The 21,491-nt window shown below is 35.7% G+C and overlaps 1 protein-coding gene across 4 annotated transcripts in view; it reads right to left on the bottom strand.

Moving 5' to 3' along the window:
• MRRF (mitochondrial ribosome recycling factor) overlaps window positions 1–21,491 on the bottom strand; it is a 52,976-nt gene that overhangs the window by 14,967 nt on the left and 16,518 nt on the right. For all 4 annotated transcript variants that reach the window (XM_012553680.3, XM_012553681.3, XM_012553682.3 and 1 more), the window contains exon 5: window positions 10,962–11,053. In XM_012553680.3, coding sequence (XP_012409134.1) covers window positions 10,962–11,053 — 92 coding nt within the window. The remainder of the gene's footprint in view (window positions 1–10,961; window positions 11,054–21,491) is intronic.

Below are 21,491 nucleotides of genomic sequence, written 5' to 3'. Positions count from 1 at the left end.
ATCTTTCCCATCATAATGTTTCATACAAAACAAGCATTTAATATATAGATTCAAATACATTAAATTGCAAAGTACTATATCAGGTGCTAAAATCATAGCCCAATTTTGCAAATACTTTTCATTTACTACATTTAAGGCAGGGGAAAATACATCTGTGTCCTCACAATCTTGGTTTTCTATTAAGAAAATAGAAACCAGTCAATTAATGAACTATGATGCAAGAAAGAACTACTTGGAAGTAGTTCCAAGTAGCCATCAAGGCAAAATGTTACAATAAATTAAGGAAGGGATAGATCCCTTTCAGTTAGGTACAAGGAACAGGGAAAGCTTCATCTTTGACAATTCTTTCTAAAGCCCAGGGTTACTTGCATGCCTCCAAAGACTTCAGTTTGGCATTTGTACAAAGCTTACCATTTACCAAACACCTTCTTCACAATGCCTCTATGAAGCAGCATGCTAAGAATGATCATGACAATTTTACAGAGGAGGAAACTGAGGACTGGAGAGGTACTTGCCCCAAATTACATCACTTAGTGCCAGAACTGGAACAAACCAAGATCTCTTGATCCCAACTCAGTGATCAAGATGATGGTTGCAATGTGTTATACTTTGTCCAGGGCACACTTTATAAAGAGGAGTCTATTTTTCCTAGACTCCTAGACTCTGTATTTTTCCTACTGACTTGCTTTAAGTACCAGAGGAGTACTATCTACATGCCTAACAGATCTTCAATCAGATCTCTGGATTTTTTAATTTATGCTTCTCCAATCCAGACCTCACTGTCAGCCTTTTCCTTCCTGAAAGGGACCTTAAAACCAGTTTAGTCCCTTTATTTTACAGATAAGGAAACTGAGGCCCAAAAGGTCTGATGACTTATTCAAAGAGAACTGGTCAATAAGTGGGAGAGCATGATTCAAACCCAAACCTTCTAATATCTCAACCTGGTGTGGTGTTCCTTCCACTAGCCTACAGTGCCACCACTGAGATAAGAATTTACAAAACAAGGATCTTAATCTATGGTTCAAAGACCCCTTAAATTACTAGGGGTTCCTGACTTTAGATGGGAAAAAAATATATCTTTATTTTCACTAAATTCTAACTGAAATTAATATTTCCTTCAATTAAAAACATATAAGGAGAAAGGGATCCATAGGTTTCTGAGAAAGCCAAAGGGATCCATGATACAAAAAAAGTTAAGAACCCTAGTTATAATAAATAATCAATACTCTACTAATCTTGGTGTTTTTCAATTTCTATGCTCTTAGTTACAATGTCTATTATAAAGTGAAGATCTTTTTATTAATGAACCATCATCTCTTAAGATCTGAAAATATCCAGATATTTTCCTAATCTAAAGAATGCTTTCGCTGCCAAAGCAGGAATTCAAAACAGCAGTTGTGACAGTTAAGTCAGCTAGCATATATAAGTGCCTACTGTGTTCCAGGCTGTGCTAAGTACTGGGGTTTACAAAAATAGATCTGGTCCCTGTCCTCAAGAATGTCAGTCTAATGAAGCAGAATACCAATATACCCACTTTTTTTTCTCATGAAATTAAAACCTTTCCTTGTCTAAACCTTTGAAAAATATACTTTGTGAGTCTCAAACTCCGTCATCTGTAAAATAAGAGAACTGGACTAGATCTCCAAGTTCAAATCTAAGTTCAACAATCTTATCAGGTTCCCTACAACCTACAGGATAAAATACAAACTTCTAGGCCTGACCTTCAAAGCCCTGCTCAATTTGATTCTAGTCTATCTCATTTCACACTATACCCCTTTCATGCCCTCTAAATTCCTAGCAAATTATACAATTCAGAGTGGCCAATCTCATCCTGTTTTCCCCAGCAACTACATTTGGGCAGCCTGTCTTCTGTCCTCTGGTAAATATACCCTCCTCCTCCGCCTCCCCATCTCTAATTGTTGTAATATCTCTTCATTCAATGTCCAATTCAAGCATGAAATTCTCCCCCTACATTACAAAGCTCCTGTGAGCAAGGTGCTTACAAATCTAAAAGACACATCAAAATTATCCTATGCATTAAATGAGAACTACTGTACTTTAAACCTTCTAGGCCCAGGATCTAGCAAAAGAAATGACACAAATAGATTCCAGAGAAAAAGAATGTTCTGCTGTTCTAGGGAAAGGGATTTTCCAGTACTTCATCTCTAATCTTCTTAAGGGGCAAGGGGAAATATAGGAGTGTGAATCTAGCCATCTTCCTGCTGGGATTCTGTGAAAAGAACTCCTCCCCAGAGATGGGAAGAGCAGGACGGCAATCTGCCATGAGCATAGTCACCAGCTTTATTGTTTTCAGACAGGGGCAGCCTGGGGACTTGGGGCTCGGAGGACTTGAAGGAAATGTTTTTGTTTGTGCAGTGTGGCCTGATTTCCTATGCATCTTGGTTTGAGGTCACAGAGCTCATGCATCCCCATCTGTCTGACAAATATAATGCCATCTCCCATTTAGGTAATTGGACCTTTTGTTGTTAACCTTTTTACCCAAAACAATGACAGGTTATTATAGGAGAATTGATCTAATTCTTGGACCTTAAAAGTCATAGAGTCCAATCCCTTCATTTGACAGATTAGGAAACTGAGGCCAAGAGAAACGGCATTTTGGCCAAGGTCATGCAACTACTTAATGTGGCAAAACCCAAATTTCAACAGATCTTTTACTCAAAATCTAGGACTCTGTACATTCTACTAAAATATGAAATTAGTCAGAAGAGATTCTAGAGGTCAACAACTTTTGCCTCCACCTGAGGTGGAACCACAACAAGGTAGAACCATCTGTCCTGGGTGTGAAGACCCTCTGGCGATATAAGATATAACCACCTCTTGAGAAAACCCGTTCCACTTCCCAAATCCTACCAGATTTCACTGAGTTGAAATTTGCTTCCTTATAACTTCTTCCCCACTGGTCCTGGTTTTGCCTTCCAGAGCCAAGAAAATTAAGTCTTGACAAGTTGTCAGATATTTGAAGATGATAATAACATCATGCCCCAAGTCTTCTCTTCTCTGGGCTAAATACTTCCAGTTCCTTCAATTAATCTTTGTATGGCATCATTTATAGTCTCCTCCCCCAATCTAGTCAATGTCTGGACAGGCTCTGACTTGCCAATGTCCCTCCTACAATGTGGCACCAGAGTTGAACGCTGCACTGCAGCTGTGGGCTGATCAAGGTTACTGCATCCAGCCCTGCTCTAAAAGAACTGTGCTGTGACAATGCTGTGACCCCATCAGTGGTATGGGAAATTCTGAGCCCGTGTAGATGTGTAATTAGTCACTGTTGTCCCTGTGCCTCTTCCAATCTGAGTGCAGCAGGAGGGGTGTCTGCTCAGAGGGGTTAGACACGTTAATGATGCTATCTAACCTGGAAGATTGCTGACAACTTTCTTTGCATTTTAAATCAGTCTATTAGGTGATGGAAGAAGATATCAGAGAGAAGAGGACAGAAGTGGCCTCTTATTTATGCAACGTTTTGCATAGGTGTTGGTGACAACTTTCTCTCCAGTTTCTGTTGAAAGCTCAATTCCTTTAGAAGTGTGTCTGGAAAGCTGATTGCTTCTCTTTGTGTCTTTCAATCAGGCAGGCAGGTGCCTAAACACTGGGTCTCCTGTCTTAGGAGTATGCTGCAATTATTCAGACAAGGCAAACCATGGAAACATGTGGGCCTCTCCAGAGCTTAAATACATCTTCTCTTGAAAAAGATGGTTCTCTTTTGGATGTGACAAGGCCAAATAAAAGAAAGAAGTGTCCTGCAGATTGATGGAGGCCCACCAGACACTTACTTTTAAAGAGCTCTATGTGTGGAAAATTATCCGACAGAATGAATTACTCAAAAATGAACAGCAATGGCTGGTATGGGTTGTAATGAAAGAAGTAGCAAACTCCACTGTAAACAGCTGCAGTTGCTCAAAGGAAATTTGTGGGCTCTCGATCCAAAATGAGGTCTTTGAGTCATTCTTAACTGATTTTTCTCTTTAGAGAAAGCCAAAGTTCCATGTATGCGTGTGTATATGTGTGTGTGAGAGGATATTACCAATATTTCCTGGAATGTATAATTCAGACACACTATCCCTCTAGCACAATCAACCACAAGACAGATATAGTAAATGCACATAGATGGAGGAGGGCAGCATTTGGGGCTCATCATATTATAGGAAAGTAACTTTGGAAAGACTGAATTTGGGTTACAGTATTTCAGCTGAGATCATAGGATTTCAAATGGGAAGGAACTTAGAGCACACCGAGTACAATCTAGGGAAACTAAGGGAAACTAAGGCTCAGAGATGGAAAGAGATTCTCTCAAAGTCCCAAAGAGGAAAAAAGCAGAACTGGAATTTGAAATCTATACCTATTATTTTTACTTGAATTCACTGGTATTTTTCCATTATATTATATGAAACTTTATGGTCAGCAGTCTACCAATTAAGGGTAGGAAAGTCCTAGACAAAAGATTCTGGGTGGAATTTTCTTGATCATCAGGCCCCTCCTTCAAAAAGGCAGAAGGCACATTAACTTCCAAATGCATAGGGGCAAATGACAGCAATTATTTCAATTGCTCCCAGGATGTCAGGACTAAAAGAGTCCTGAGTGGAAAGATGATAAAAATTATTTTTAAAAGAATAGGACCAAGGTCTCTAATCTTTTCCTCATCAAAGAAACAAAGGTATTAAAAGAAATAGAATTAGTTGTTTTTGTTTGGGATTTACCTGCAAGAAATTTCTTATTTCCTTAAAGTTCATATTCAAGGAATAAAGTCTATATTCATTAAAATCAGACTATAGTAACCTGAGCTGAATGAATATATGAATGAAGGAAAAGACATTTAGGAGGCACTTTTGTGACAGGCTTCAATGAACTAAGTTTTGGGGATACCTCTAAATTGAAGGAAGTCAGCTAGATTGATAAAGCCTTAGACATAGAATCAGGAAAACTTAAACTCAAATCTAGTCTCAGACACTTCCTAGTTTTGTGACCATACACAAGTCACTTAACTTGTCTGCTTCAGTTTCCCCAACTGTGAAATGAACATGATAATACAAAATTGTTATGAAGATCAGCTATTTGTTAAGTGTATACACAGTGCCTAGAACATAAGTAAGTGCTTAATAAATGCCTGTTCCCTTCAAGGAGTTTATAATATGGTAGGAGAAAACAACACAAATAGGGGAGTGATAACTAGGGAAGGGAAAAATGGATAGGCAGGTGGATGATTTGAGAGGAGATGTGATATGAAGGTTGGGACATGATCTGGAATCAAAGCAAAAGGAAGTATGCCAATTCAAAGATAATCAGAGTTGATGGCTCAGCTCTATCTATCCCAAAAAAAATGGCAGAAGAAAAAGAAACCTAGTACAAAAATGAGGGCATGAGAAGACATTCAATTCTAGGTATCAGTTTTTTCATCTGTAAAATAAAGACAATAGTATTTGTGCTATCTACGTCACAAGTTTATTTTGAGATAAGTACTTGTAAACTTTAAATCATCATACAAAAGAGTTATTAAAGACAAGAGTGTACAGAAAAGTCTGTAAAGACTTACATGAACTGAAGCTGAGTGAAGTAAGCAGAAGCAGGAAACTATTGTACACAGTAACAGCAAGACTATGTGATGATCAACTATGATAGACTTAACTCTTCTTAGCCAGACAATACAAGACAATTTCAATAGACTTTAGATGTAAAATACCATCCACATCCAGAGAAGAACTATGGATGCTGAGTGTGGATAGTCACACATACTATTTTCACCTTTTCATTATTGTTGTTTTCTTGCAGTTTTTTCTTTTTGTTCTGAGTTTTCTTTCCCACATAACTTATATGGCAATATATTAAAAATTGACTGAACATGTATAACCTTTATCAGTTTGTCTGCTATCTTGGGAAGGGGGAAGGTAAGGGAGGAAGAAAGAAAAAAAAATTGGAACTTAAAAATCTTACAAAAATGAATGTTAAAAACCATCTTGTAACTGGAAAAATAATATACCATTAAAATATTTTTTAAAAGAAAGAATAGATTTATGAATATATTTCAAAACAATCTCATTTGTGTGAGCACTTCCTTAACTGGTACAAATCACTGTCTAACCAAGCTATTTCATTCTAAGTGACATTTGTCAATGTTTCTGTAAGTTTTCCAGAAAAAAAATATTCAATACACTAAAGACTTTCCTGTAGTTCACAAATCCTAATGGAATACTCTGGTTACACACCTCTTTGCACATGGGATAGTCCTAGAGTGACAGAAGATGACAGATATGGAAAGCCTTTCCAACTTGGTGGAACTGACCAGAGCTTGTACTCTTAATGGGAAAGACTCTGAGATTCCAAATCACACCACTGGGCCAAAATAAGGGATCAGAAGACTCCCCTCTCCCTTTTCTGCACATCCCCCCCCCCCAGAATCTGTGTGTGTATATGAAAATGTAAATATATATATGTGTGTGTGTATCAGAAATATGAAGATCTATTCTATAATTCTATCATTAATAATTCATTTATATAGTTATTTAAAGTTGATAAATGTGTTAGCACAATTAATTCAAAGATTCCATTAAATGGATTCAAAGTAATAGATATTTTTTCTATAACATTAATATCTTGTATTTATATAGTTTCTACCTTTTTAGGAATTCAAAACATTTAATACATTATCCCTATTACCCCCACATTATTCTTCTAGGTATGTGTGTCATGTATGTCGATGAAATAACTGACAAAAAGGACACCAATATTTTATCTATGGTAACCAAATTGGGGCAAAGGCAGAGTAAGAGCCCAGGTCATCTTACTCCTACATCAGTTTTCCAAATCATGTTATTTTGCCTTTGTAATAAAGAACAGAGAAAGCAATTTTTAGCTGGAAAACTCCCCCAAACATAATTCAATAATGTCCTCATGACCCTTACCTACCCTGTTGAAGGAAGGGGAAAAAAAAATTTATAAAATAGAGTTTACAGAAGCAGAAATGTTTGTTTTGTCATTTTTCTTGGATTACCATCATTCCCTACTCTAATGGAATAGATTCCTTTGCCTTTGCAAATGGTAGTTAAACTCCCCTATCCTTCAGTCTGAAATTATATAGTTCAAACTGAAAGGAATGAAGAAATTTTCTGGGATTGCAGAATTCTATAATGTGCAAATAAGATGTTTGACATACAAATATCCTTATGAATGGGCCTTAGCATTGGAGGACAGATCCATTACAACAATGTATGTTTAATCATACCAAATCTTGCAGCGAGCACCGCACAAGACCTTAGAGAATGTCAAAACTTAGAGAATAGAACAATGGAATTAGAAAAACTCTAATATTAAATAGAGGAAAACTAGCCATAGGATATAAGTAGAGAAAGGGTCCATAAGACTACAGGATTATTTACTAGCCAACTCCACTTCAGTCAACATCTTCATCTCCCATCCACAAACTCTACACAAAACAAACTCCTCACCTGGGATAACATGATCTGGTAGGTGAAATTTTGCCTTAACTTGCCCAGAACTAGTCCTCTCCAATACATCCTAGCTACTGCCACATCACGCCATAGCACATATGACTGCACTACCACCTCACCCCCAACTTCTCATCTTTTAATTCCCTTTTCTATGATAACTTCCCTCATTAGAATTCTGTTCATTGAGCACAGGGACTATGTTACCTGCTTATATATGCATCCAAAACATTTAAGACAATGTCTGACACATAATAAGTACTTAATCAATGTTCCATTAGATGTTAAAACATAGGAAAACAGCATCTCAGTGCTATAAGAGATCTTGTAAGATCATATAGTCTAACTCTTCATTTTCAGTACAAGAAAATGAAGGTTAGGGAAGCAAATGACTGAACCAGGACTGCCTGACCAGATAGCTAGTGGCAAAGCCACAGCTAAAAGCTGGTTCTCCTATCTCCTAGTTGAGGGTTCATCCCAGTGCAATGTGCCACTAATCTGGACAATAATATTAATATGAGTGTACAAGAGTGTACAAGAACTAAGGCACCTATTTAGAATCTAATAGGGTAGGGGAGGCAGAAGGTACTTGATAAGCTGGTTTAGGGGCCAAAATGAAAGCATTCTGAAATTTTACTTTAATCTCATGAAGTCTAAAACCCATATTCTAACTAACTTTGTATCACAGCGAGCTACTCTGATCATTTATAAAAACAGATGGAATGATGGACATATAGATTGAAAAAAGATCCACAAGAATCTTAAAGTAAGAAATCCATCAACAAATTACTCTATGATCCATAATGGACAAAGGCTAATGGCTGGTCAATATGGTCATTAACAATGGACAGAGGTCAAAGAAAGCAAACAATATGAGTACTACTTGCTGAGTCTTTCCCACTCCCAAGAACTTATTTATACTGGTCCCTCTAGCTGGAATGTTCTGCCCAATTCTACCAGCCAAAATCCTCAAAAGGCCTATCTCACATGCTACTCCTTTTAACAGATTTTCCCAAGGAAATAATCTCTCCTCTTTTTCTGACAAAGGAGGGCAACATGTAACTGAACCCTCTTAAAAATTTGTTTTTAACTGACTTATGATATTGATGATTCTCTAGGAAGCAGAAATAGTATAACACAGTAACCTGTGTAACTGGTAACTGGAAGTTAAAAGATCTAGGTTTAAGCCCAGGCCTTGTTTACTTTCTAGCTATGTGATAATGGGTAAATCACATAGCCTTGGTTTTTTCTGTAAATGGAAATGATTATTCTCATGCTATTTACTTCAATATACAAATATGAGAAATTATTATTATATTTATTTTTCTCAACTCTCCAAACCAAACTATAATTTCTCTAAGGACAGCAAGAGTAAGACAGGGTCTTACATTTAACTTTAATTGTTTCACTTGACTGAACTGGAAATCAGCTCCACTTTTCAGATGTTTCCTCTTTGAAGCATTCCATCAATTAGTTTTGTTTTGTTTTTTAATTTTTTTTGCTGAGGCAATTGAGGTTAAATGACTTGCCCAGAGTCACACAGCTAGGAATGTGTTAAGTATCTGAGACCAGATTTGAACTCAGGTCGTCCTGACTTCAGGGTTGGTGCTCTATCCACTGTGCTATCTAGCTGTCCCTCATCAATCAGTTTAAAAACAAAAACAAAACAAACATTTATAGAGCACTATAGACTATATCATGGAGTGTGCCAGATATAGGGATACCAATAGAAAAATGAGAGTCCCTGTCCCCTAGAAGTTTATATTTATCCTGGTAGGATATGACATGTTCACAAATAAATAACCACAAGAATTATATACAAAATAAATACAAAGTGACTGGGGGAAGGACTCTGACAACAGGGGGAATCAAGAAATGCCACTTGAAGAAGATAGTATGTGAGCATAGCCTTAAGGAATCAAGAGGTTCCAAGAGGTAGAGAATATTCCAAGTATATAGGATATCCTGGGAAAAGGCATGGAGGCAAAAGATGGAGAACTGTATATGTAGAGAAGCAAAGATACTAGAAAGTGTGAAAAGGATGAATTTAAATCATCCTAGAAAGATAGCCTGGAATCAGTTTATAAAAGGTTTTTGAACGTCAGACAGAAGTTTGTATTTTATTCTAGAAGGATTGGAGAACCACTGGAATTTTTAAAGTAGAGAAGCAACATGATCAAACCTGTATCTTTGGAATATTAAAAAGGTAGCTGTAGAAGATGGATTGGGGAGAACAGAACTTGAGAGATTGGATTCGGGGAGCCAACTGGGAGGTTACTGCAATAATCTATATAAGAAATGATGAAGGTTTGAAGTACAGTGGCCATAGGTTTATGAAGAAGAAAATTTAAATATTTATGTTACATGAGATGTTGTGGAATAAGAAATGACAAGACTTATCAATATATTATATATGAGTAATGGGTGAGAGTGAAGAGTAGAGGGATCTGGGTAACTGGAAGAAACAGAACGATTAGGTTTAAGGGAAAGAGGATCCATTTTGAAAATGAATTTTGAGATGCCTTTGAGAAATCCAGGTGGAGCTGTCCAGCATAGTTAGAAATCCTAGACAAAAAAGCTAGATAAGTAGATTTAGAAATAATCTATACGATAGTTAAACCCAAAAGACCTGATGAGATTAAGAAGAGAAAATGTGAAAAGAGAGAAGAAAGCCCAAACAGAATCCTTGGATATTCCCTTACAAGGGAGTAAGGCATGGATGATGGCCCTCAAAAGCTGACATTTAAGGTTTACAAAGCATTTTATACATACCAACTCCTTTGAAACTCATATAACAATCCTGTAAAGTAGACCCTATTATCCACACTTTATGGAAGAGGAAAATGAGGCTTAAAAATGTTCAGTGACTTGCTGATGCCACAGTGCTACCAAGGGCCATGAGCAGAATGTAAACCAGTTCCCCTTGAATCCAAATCCAACACAATGTAAAATAATTCATGTGTACAGCCATGTTCTTTCACACAGTAATTTCTTTCTCCTTGATATTCATAGCTCTTGGCCTAGACTCTAACTTTGACCTTAATTCCCTCTCATATCAATATATTTGTGTATGTGATACTGACACGAGCAACTTGAAAGCAAAGCCTGTAGCCTATTTAATCCAATTTGTTCAGTATCTTCAAAAGCACCTTTAATATACTGGCCACCGAATAAAAGATTTACTGAATTTACAGGAAACTGGAATCTGGGCAAGTCACATGTCATCTCTAGACCTGCTTCCTCATGTATAAAATGACATATAAAGGGACAGTTTCTAAAATTCATTTTCCTTTCTTAATAATGAATGTTCTAAAGTCTCTCCAATAGTGATATTTTTTCCCCTGGGATTGCTTCCATTTCTGACATCCTAGAGATGATAAAAACACGATGGGATAGCCCATCTATCTCTACATGCCCAGATCTAGAATAGAGCCATGCACTTAAAAAACATTTGCTGGATTCAGTTGAACTATATGAATTTCACCCAAAAGTCACTTAACTTACTTGGGAATTGGAACGCGAATTACTGTCCCATCGACTTCTGGGTTCAGATTCATTCCACTTTCTCTTATGGCCTTGATAGCTGCAGCTGTACACTGCAAACCAGATCAAACAGTAAGTAGAATTAGTAAATAATTATTGCCAGATGCAACTGCTCTTTCGACAGTTGGCGATCCATCTCAGCTGAACATGGAAACATTTAGTTCTGTTCCCCGTAAGATCAGGAAGTTACATTGGTGCAGACTGCTTTGATCAGGCAGAATAGCAAACTGTGTCCACTCTTGGTACCAGGGTACTGCAAAAGAAAAAAAAAAAAGTAACAAGGAGAAAAAAAAGGAAAAAAAAAAACTTCTGCTGCTTTGAAAAGATTTCAATGGTTTGAGGCAATGCAGATCAAAACCACAATAAATCCTCCAGGGAGGGGGCTGGATTGTGCAAAGATTGGTGTAAAGACAGATGAAAGATTTTGTCTGTTAAAAATTCAGTTGACCAGAAATCTCCCAGTGCCGATTGTGAAAGATTAAATCAATTTAACTCCTTAGGTGCTAGATTGTGTTCACACCAAACCTATTTATTCTTTTTCCTGAGTGATGAAATGCCTGGTTATGTGTTCATGGGCGTGGCGAAAATGTCTATCTTTAAGGACCCAAGGAATTCTGTCTTTGAACTCAGGGGCTGATGACCTACCTTAAACAGCTCTTGGAGGTTGATTTAAACACAGTCACAACTTACTAAATACCACAGAATTACAGTCACTCAGAAGTTAAAAGGTATAGGTATCTAGAGATCATTTAATTTGGGGATTTTTAACCTATTTTGTGTCCTGGACCCTTTTAGCACTCTGATGAAGTCTAAGGACCTATCCTCAATATTTTGAGATGCATAAAATTAAATGAGATTACAAAGGAAACCAATTATACTAAAAATACTTAACAAAATAGCACACACACACACACACACACACACACACACATATTCATGGTCCTTTGGTTAGGAAACCCTGATGATTCAATTTATCCATATCCATATACTCTATAACATCCCTAACAAGTGGCTATCCAAGCTCCATAAATATGTGGAACCCATTACCCTCCCAGTCCATTTTGGTTAGGAACAGCTCTTATCTTCAGGATATTTTTCATTGTGGAAGCCCAAATCTATCTCTCACATACTGCTCCAGGTGCTGGGGTGAGGACTCTGAATATCTCCTTTAATGTCTTTTCCTTTAATGACTAATGCTGCAGCTATACCTGGTCTGCCATACTAAGGAACAGCTCAAAACCGAGAAATTTTCATTGACTGCCTGAAAAATTAATGAAAGCATCCTCCACCAAAGACATTTTCTGGGAGTTAAATCTGACAATGAGACCCATCCAAAGCCTATTAAAGACCTCAATATCTTAATTCTAAGTCCAGCTCATCTTCCTCCAGATAATCTCAAGTTCATATTAAATGATTTTCTCTGAGAAGGGAATGGAATGAATGAAATCTGTTCTCTTCCATTCCCAAAATATCTTTGTTTCCATAGTCAACATTTTATTCATGAAACATTAAAGGCTACTTTGTGCAGAGCACTATTCAAGGTGCAGGTTCTAAAAGACTTAGAACACTTTATGTGCTATAAAGTAATATGATTTTACTGCCTGTTGTAATTGAGGTTTTTTTCTTTTTAATACAAAGAAACCAAAGGTTACTTATCTGAATGACTGCCCTATCCAGTTCAATTGTTCTCTTAGGACATAATAATAATTTACATTTACAAAATACCTTTAGATTTACAAAAAACTCTTTTCACAAAAAATTAAGCAGAATCCAGAGCCAGGATCTAAATACAGGTGTCTTCAGACTTCTAGAACAATATTCCTTCCACTATATGACACTGCATTTCTCTAAATTTATACTTATTCCAAATATGCTGCCACTGCTCAAGCCAGTCTTAGAATAGGGTTTTCAGTATGTTCTTTTGAAAATCCTCAATGGTTGCAGACCTTTACCTTCTAATTCATAAATCACAGATTACTATTTGACCTAATCTCCTGATTTAACTAAAGAAAAAATAAAAAACTCAGGGAGTGAACTGTGCACAGTCACAAAGCACATTAGTAGCAGAAGGATAAGGCCTCCAGTTTCTTGGTTCCCTGGGCCAATTCACTTTGTACTTATACTAAGCTTCCTGTATCATCTCACAATCTTTACATCTCCTTAACCTTTACAGTAACATATGTGTTGGATCAGAATGAAGAGTAGTGATAAGGGGATGTATCTGACTTATGAACACAACCAAAACTCATTTGAATAAATCTAGCATATAAGATGGGTAAATGATGATTAAGTTCTGAGGTCAGGTTCTAAAACTGGCTCCCACCTATTAGCTTTGTGATCATAGACAAGTTTAGCCTCCCCGAACCTCAGTGTCCTTATCTGTTAAAAAAAGAAAAAAAGTTAATACCTGTGTTATACCTCATAGCCATATGGCGCCATAGTGCACAGAGCACTGGGCTTTGAATCAAAGATTCATCTTCCTGAGTTCAAATTCAGCCTCACTTACTTGACCCTGAGCAAGCCACTTAACCTTGTTTGCCTCAGTTCAACTGCAAATTAGCTGAAGAAGGCAATGGTAAATTCATGTACCTTTCCCAAGAAAACCCCAAAATGGGGGTCAGAGTCAGATATAATTGAAACTGAAAAACAAAATACACAGGTTCATTAGGAAGAAAATGCACTAGAAGTCTTTAAATGTCCTTCATTTTCACCTGTACACTCTACATGTAATACACATTCTGTTTAGGGTCAAAATTGGGATATGTCTATAAAATCATAAGACTTATTTCGTGGCATGACTCATACTTTGGCCCTAAAGTCAAAGCCAGACACATCATCTTAGAACAGGCAGAAAGATAATCCTAAAAGATCTACTTTTAAGAGGACAACATCCATTTCGACATATGTACCTCTATGTATTAATGGATTAGTGATTGGTATTTATGCCCCCTTAAGCAAAACAAATAACTCTCCCATACCTTCTCAGCCACTACAATTCTTGCCTCTGGCTTTTCTTTAAAACTTGCATGAAGGATGTACACAACAAACTAAAAGTCTTCTTCTGGTTCTCTTTTTTATTATGAACTTAACAATTATTAACAAATACTTCAATATAAAGGATCGTATTTGAATTTCTGTTAGTTTGTTTTATTTAACAAGGTAGTAACAAAACTACCCCTTCTGTTTAAAGGAAAAATTCCTTCGGAATTTTTTTTTTTGGCTTCCTTCTGCATATTTTTCATTTCTCATTGACATTCTTTTCTCTTTTTATGTACCTCTCTTGCCACTCACTAATATATTGTAAGGAGCCTTACAATATATTAAGTGACTTTTCCTCATTTTTAAGCAATGCTGCAGCTATATCTGGTCTGCCATACTAAGGAACAGCTCAAAACCGAGAAATATATATAATACTATATAATATATACTGTCAATATAATATAATATAATAGTAATATATAAAAATATAATATAATATAATATAATATAATAACAATATAATAAAGAAAACACTCTAATACATGGGTCATTTCTGATGCAGCTCCAGTCCATCACCTCAAGCTAGCTGCACCTTTTATCTTCTAAAGTTATGAGTGATTCAACATTGCATTTTCACTCTTTTTGTTGTTGTTTATTTGCATTTTATTTTGCTTCTCCTTTTTTTTTTTAGGTTTGATTAGATTTTTCTTGTGCAATAAGATAAATGTATAAATATGTATGCATATGTTGGATTTAACATATTTTTACCATGTTTAACATATATTGGCCTACTTGCCATCTAGGGGAGAGTGTGGGGAAAGTGGGGGGTAATGGGAACACAAGGTTTTGCAAGGGCTAATGTTGAAGAATTGTCCACACATGTTTTGAAAAATAAAAAGCTTTAATTTTAAAAAAATTACCTTGTAAAAGCTAAACTTATTTATTATTATAATTATTATTATAAATATAATTATATAGTATGTTATATATAATTATATATTATATATATTATATATTATGCATTATATATATAATTATATATAATTATTATTATAAAGATTATGCTTAAAAAGCTTTGTAGAGACTCAATAAATTTACTTTGTCTTTGAACTGAATCACTCAGAAAACATCTTCATCAGTTAATTAATCAATAAACATTTATTAAGTACCTTTAGCAATAATAAAGTCAAGAGTGATCTTATCTCAAGGCAACTTTTCATATTTAAAATGAGAATAACATCAGTAGCACTTACCTCAGAAAGTTGTTATAAGAATAAAATAATGATAAACCTTAAAAAGATTTATCAGCTATTATTATCAACAACCCTTAAAAAAAATGCTGCAATTAACCACAAGGTACTTAAACATATTGTTGTAGGGCTATGATTGGCTCAACCACTCTAGAAAGTAATTAGGAAAAGTGATTAAACGTCTATATCCTTTGACCCAGAGAAACCACTGCTAAGCATATACCTTCCAAAAGTAAAAGAAATAAAGGTCACATGTGCTACAAAATATTTATACTTTTCCTTAGTACTGCCCAATGATTTAATGACAGAAATGGATATGGTTTTATCATTGGAAGTATTGAAAAAGATATGTTCCCTTGTGCTTTGCTGCTGCATTCCAAGGGAAATGGGAACTCTGCCTTTGATCTGTTACTGATATATTGTCTCTTTATAACAGAATGTGAGCTCCTCAAGAGGAAGAACTGTGTTGCTTATCTTTCTATAGCTCCAACCCTTAACACAATGCTTTGTACTTAATAAATATGTAATAAATGTTTTTTATTCATTCAATAAGAGGATGTAAATGGAAAGAATGACCCCCCCCCAAAAAAAATTGAATTATAAAACTAAAACTCAGCCCTAGAAGAGAAATTTAAAAAGTTGTCTTCCTCTCATTTTCACATTAGTAAAATCTTTTATATGTGGAACATTGCATTGTCAAAATTCAAATGATATCTCATTTAATCGTGCTAAGTTGTTTTTCTTCACTTTTTAAAATTCACTGTTATATGGGAGGACTTTTTGGGGAGAGGAAAAATATATTTGGAAATAAAGGTAATGTGAAAAAAAACTAACAATTAAAAATTTATAAAGAAAAATAGAAAATACCCACAAAGCACATGACACTAGCAAAATAGACTAAGAGATGGTATGGCATATTAGAAAGGTAATTAACTAAAGGAGGAAAAAAAAGTTTGAATTACACTTCTAATACTAACTTTGTGGCCTGGCATATAGTATATGCTAAATAAGTGCATATTCCTTTCTCCTTACTCCTCTATTGGCAAGTCAATTAGCCTTTTGAGAGCATAACTCCTTATCTTTTAAATCAGAATTTTTTTAAACTTTTTCCAGATTTGACCCCTTTTAAACCGAAAAAATTTTTATGTAACTCTGCTTATATGTAGATATATAAAAAAGGCTTACAAATCAAACTTTACTGATAATAAACCATAAAGAAATTTATTCTAAAACAATTCAAAATATATACATATAATTTTACCATTTATTAAAGACAAAAGCAAATTTGTATAGTAAATAAAAATTTATACTTTTCATAGGAGCAAAAACAGGAAATAGGCCATATGCCCATCAACTAAGGAATGGCTAAACAAACTGATATGTGAATGTAATGGAATATTATATCACTGTAAAAAAATGACAAATAGGAAGAATGCAGAGAAGCACAGGAAAATTTACCTGAAAATGATACAATTAAGTAACCAGAATCAGATAAATAACATACACAATGACTATAACATGTAAAATGGGAAGAAAAATTGAGAATGGATGCTATGTAATTATGATGATCAAGTTTGGTTCCCCCCCCCCCCAAAAAAAAAAGATGAGAAAATGCACATTGCTTTTTTCTTTGCAGAGATGGAAAACTATGGAATTAAACACTTTGCATATGGTATGTCTTGATTAGTTTTGCTGAATTGCCTTTTTCCTTCTCTATTTTATTCTTGCTACAGAAGATGGCTCTTCGAAAAAAATATATTGGAGGAAGGAAAAAAATCAACAAAAACTTTTGAAAAGGGAAAAAATGTTCCCAATCACTAAAGAGAAATGCATATTTTAACAACTGAGATTTCACACCACATCATCCATCAGACTAGCAAAGATGATAAAAGATAAAAGTAATTAATATTAGAAGGGCTCTAGAAAGAAAGGAAAATTAATATACAGCTGACAGAGCTTTGAATTGTTAAAAAGTTCTTAAAAAAAAAAAAAAGACTTGGAATTGAGTAAGGAAAGCCACTAAACTACAAACCCTTTATTCTAGCAATTCCAATTCTGGGGATGAATCCCAAAGAGGTCCAGGACAGAAAATTTTCAAATAAAAAAAATTCATAGAAGCACTTTTCAACAAATGCTTTTGTAGTAGCAAAAATCTGAAAACAAGGTAGGTGCTTATTGAATGGAAAATTCCTAAACAAATAGTATAATTCTACTGCACTGTAAAAATGACAAATATGAGGAATACAGAGAAGCATGTGAAGACTTTGGGTGAACTAATAAAGAGAGAGGAAAATTGAATAAGGATTACAATATACATAATGATTACAATAATGTATATGAAAACATTATAAGCCAGGTCAATTTAAGTTCAATACCTATCTTGATTCCAGAGAGGAGACTTCCTTGCCCTCAAAACAAAAGTAGAGGACTAAGGATACACAAAGCTGCCTATACTATCAGAAATGACTTCTGAATCAACTGGTTTTGCTTGACTGTTTTTCTGTATAACAGGAGAAGATACATGGTGAGAAGTGAAGAATGGGGTACTTTGAGAAATAACTATAGGGTAAAAGCAAAAAAGCAGCAATAATTGTTTTTAAAGATTCTGGCATGCTGGCTTAAAAAATACTAATGACATTATACTCCACCTATATAGCATCAAATAAAGTGAATTTTGAGCTTCTGATTCTAGTTTTCAATACTATAATGAAAGAATTCTGATTTCACAAACAGGGAAAAACATAATAAAAATATATATTTCTACTTGAGAAAGACATAAAATATGTACACAGTTTTACAAAACATCCTTGAAAATTAGTTTTAAATCTACTGGGGCAGAAGTCAGTACTTTCAAAGAAAAAGAAGAAGGTTTTATACAATGTGTTATTTGAACAATTTATTTTTCACACATAAAGTACAATCTACCATTTACACACAAAATGCTTTGAATTTGATTACATTCATGCATAGCTAGAAAAAAATTCAATCCACAGATCTCATTTGAAAGATAACATAAAAGCACAGAAAGTGATTTGCCCAAGAACCATAGAGCTGGGAAATGGCAAGGCAGGGATTAGTATATAGGTCCTCTGATTCTCAGTCAAATTCCCTTAAACCATGTTGCCCTATTTAAACTCTCTTGTCTCTACTTGCAAATGTTTCATGGGTCACATTAGCTGTACCCCTTTGGGAGGAACAATGAAAAGATGTGAGCAAAAACCACATAGAATAAGAGCATTAATGGGATAGATACAATTTGTACAATAGAGAGAAGATATAACTGATGAGGTCATGGGTCCTTTGGAGTTCTTATAAATAGCCTTCACTAAAATATTCTTCTAATGCCTTGTCATGGTATAAAGGCAAAATTGGGCTCTACTAAAGACGATGACAATAGATTGCAAGCTCTGGCAGCTCTATCCAAACTGTAAAGTCTCAAAATATAGCACGGGGCTAGCCTACACTTATGGTTGAGAAAGTATCCCAGCCAAGGGTGAGGGATAAGCCCAAGCCACCCAATGCCAAATGAAGGTAAACTGCATGTAGGCCTTCACAGGTCAGGAAAGGCCAGCTTCCAAGCATTGTATCACTTTAAATGGTAAGATTCATTTCAAGTTGTCTTAAGTCTATTTAACTCTTAAGAGTCATTTTGGAGCTGGCTGGAGACCTTGGAGATAATCTAGCACAAATGTTTTACTTGACAGAGGAGGGAATAGACTTCGCTAAGGAATTTGACTTGGCCAATACAACACAGTTTATCAGTGCCCACGTCAAAACTAGGGTCTAGGTTTTCTGACTCAATCTAGTGTTCTATCACATTGTGTATATGTGTGTGTGTATAATGCAAGCATCATAAGGTTCAGTGAGGTAAAGCATCCGAGCAACATTTGAACCCAGGTTTTCAGACTCCAAATCCTGTGCTTTTCTCCTTATTTCTAAGTAATCTCATTGCTGCAAGAGGGCAAGAACTGAGTGTATTTTTTTTCCTACTTTTCTTGTTTGGCTAAAAATCAGGCTGTGGTTTCTGTTTCTTTCTTTTCCATCATTAACTCTAGCTGCAGGCAAGTCTGTAGATGGCAGCTATAAGCTTGTATCATTTATCAGTCAAGACATATGTTAAACAAATGCAAAAGAGTTTTTTTTTTTGTTTTGTTTTGTTTTCATGGTGCAATAGAAAGAATGCAGGGCTGGAAATCATAAGACCTGGATTCAAGTCACAATCCTGCCACAAACCTGATGTGTGACTTGGGGAGAATTATTTCCCCTCTCTAGGCCTCCACTTCCCTTTGTGCAAAATAGAGAATTTGCATTAGGTGATACTGAAAGTACCTTCCAGTTTGTGCAAGAAGTACTTAGTTTGAATCAAAGTGAAAATCTGAGCTCTGCTTCTTCCCTTCTGGGTAACCTTGGACAGATCAGTAAGCAGTTCTGAGCCCGAGTCTCCTGCCATGTAAAATAAGAAGGCCAAGACAAAGACCTCTCGGGTCTCTTGGCTCTCAATCCTATGAACTCTGACCCTGTGATGCTATGGCGCACCAACAAACATCCTCGAATTTGAAAATAAATCAAGTCAACAGATGGAGGAATAGATCAGCATGTTGAAATGGGCACATTCAATCCTTCATGTACTGTTCCTAAGCTATAGGAAGGAAATATTTAGTTACAGCATATGCTATTCCCCAGACAACACAAAAGAATCACAAAAGTAATGAGTAACTTATATTTCCTCATGATGTCCCTGGTAATAAACTTCTGTTCCAAGTCATCTGAAAGTGCTTCTAAAGTCATCAAGTTGTAATGGGCAGAAAATGAGAGTGAGACAGCGATAGGAAAAGATGAAGACAGTCTGACTTCAAAAAAAATTAAGTGCTTTAATTTCTATGGGTCCTCTTCCTGCCTCCTATCACCCTGCAGTGGCCAATCAGGTTCTTCCTTTGTGAATGCCATTTTATATTTAATAATAGAAGTGGCTGGAACTGCCAAGCAATCCCACTGATGAGGTCTTCAAGCTGTGCAATTAGGAGGCCATTCCCTAAATTGGCTCTGCAGTACCATCGTATAAAATAAACTCGCTAGGTATGGCTGAGGGGCCTAAAGGAAACAGATATGGGAAATATCTTCCAACTCTAAATCTCCATATTCCTGGCTCAAAGGGGCAACAATGATTCTCATGAAAGGGCTCACCTTCTCAGCTCAGGGTCTGGATTATTTCCACCTCCCATGTTTTCAGCAGTACTGGTTTTATTGACTCCAGAGGTGTCCAAACAAAAGCTTTGGGGTAGGGTGGGAAAGAATGGGGAATAATATAAAAACTTCCTGCTGTAATTGATCCTGTCAAATGTTCTCTGGCTCAACAAGCTGGACATTTGTTCTAATGATATCACTATTACCTTCAGAATCAAATTATAAGTCACCAAAGAAAATGAGATTCAAGATCTATAATCAAAATGTTTTGGGGTTTGTTTTTTATTTCAAGGGCTTTGGGGCAGGAGAAAGGAAGAAGAGAAAAGGGATTTAGATCAGAGAGTACGTATACTCTCCTTACTTTAGTATTTAGTAAGGAGTAGTATAATCTCCTTACTTTACATATTACTATACTTAGAGATAAAGTGCCTTGTCCTAAGTCACATGCGAACAGGCATGACCAGAATTTAAATCCACATCTTCTGGCTCCAAATTAAGGGTCCTTTCAAATTATTTGAAAACTGTCTCTTATAGTTTCTCTTGCAAATTGCTGGTTTACCTTATGCAACTCATTTGGATTCAAGTGACTTTTGCTTTTCTTTTCTTTTTTTTTTTTTTTAAATCTAACTGCCCAATTCCACATCACAGCAAAGATTGAGGAGGGTACAGGAATAGGCAAGGAAGTGTAGCAGAATAGTGGAATCAGGAGACTTTGGATCTACTCCTATCCCTGACAACTCAGAGGAGTTAACTGAGCTAACTCAGTGGACCAAATGACTTAAACCCTTTGTGTTTTAATTCTCCCTTCAGTCAAATATATGGCTTAGATTAGATGAGTTCTCTAAGGCAGTAGTGTCAAACAAATAGAAACCTGATCCCTGTATGCCCCATACTGACTTAGAAATCCACAAATTAAAATTATCTATTCTATACTATATTTGCTATTTACTTTGTTAAATATTTCCCAATTACATTTTAAACTGGTGGGAGAAGGAGGTAGGGATGGAGAAGAGGTGTATCTGTTCTAAGGTCCCAGCAATTCTATGAATGTATGATTTTCAGTATGTTATATAATGCA

This window comes from Sarcophilus harrisii, chromosome 2 (assembly GCF_902635505.1).
Source record: "Sarcophilus harrisii chromosome 2, mSarHar1.11, whole genome shotgun sequence".
NCBI lineage: Eukaryota > Metazoa > Chordata > Mammalia > Dasyuromorphia > Dasyuridae > Sarcophilus > Sarcophilus harrisii.
This window is presented reverse-complemented; position numbering and strand designations above follow the sequence as displayed.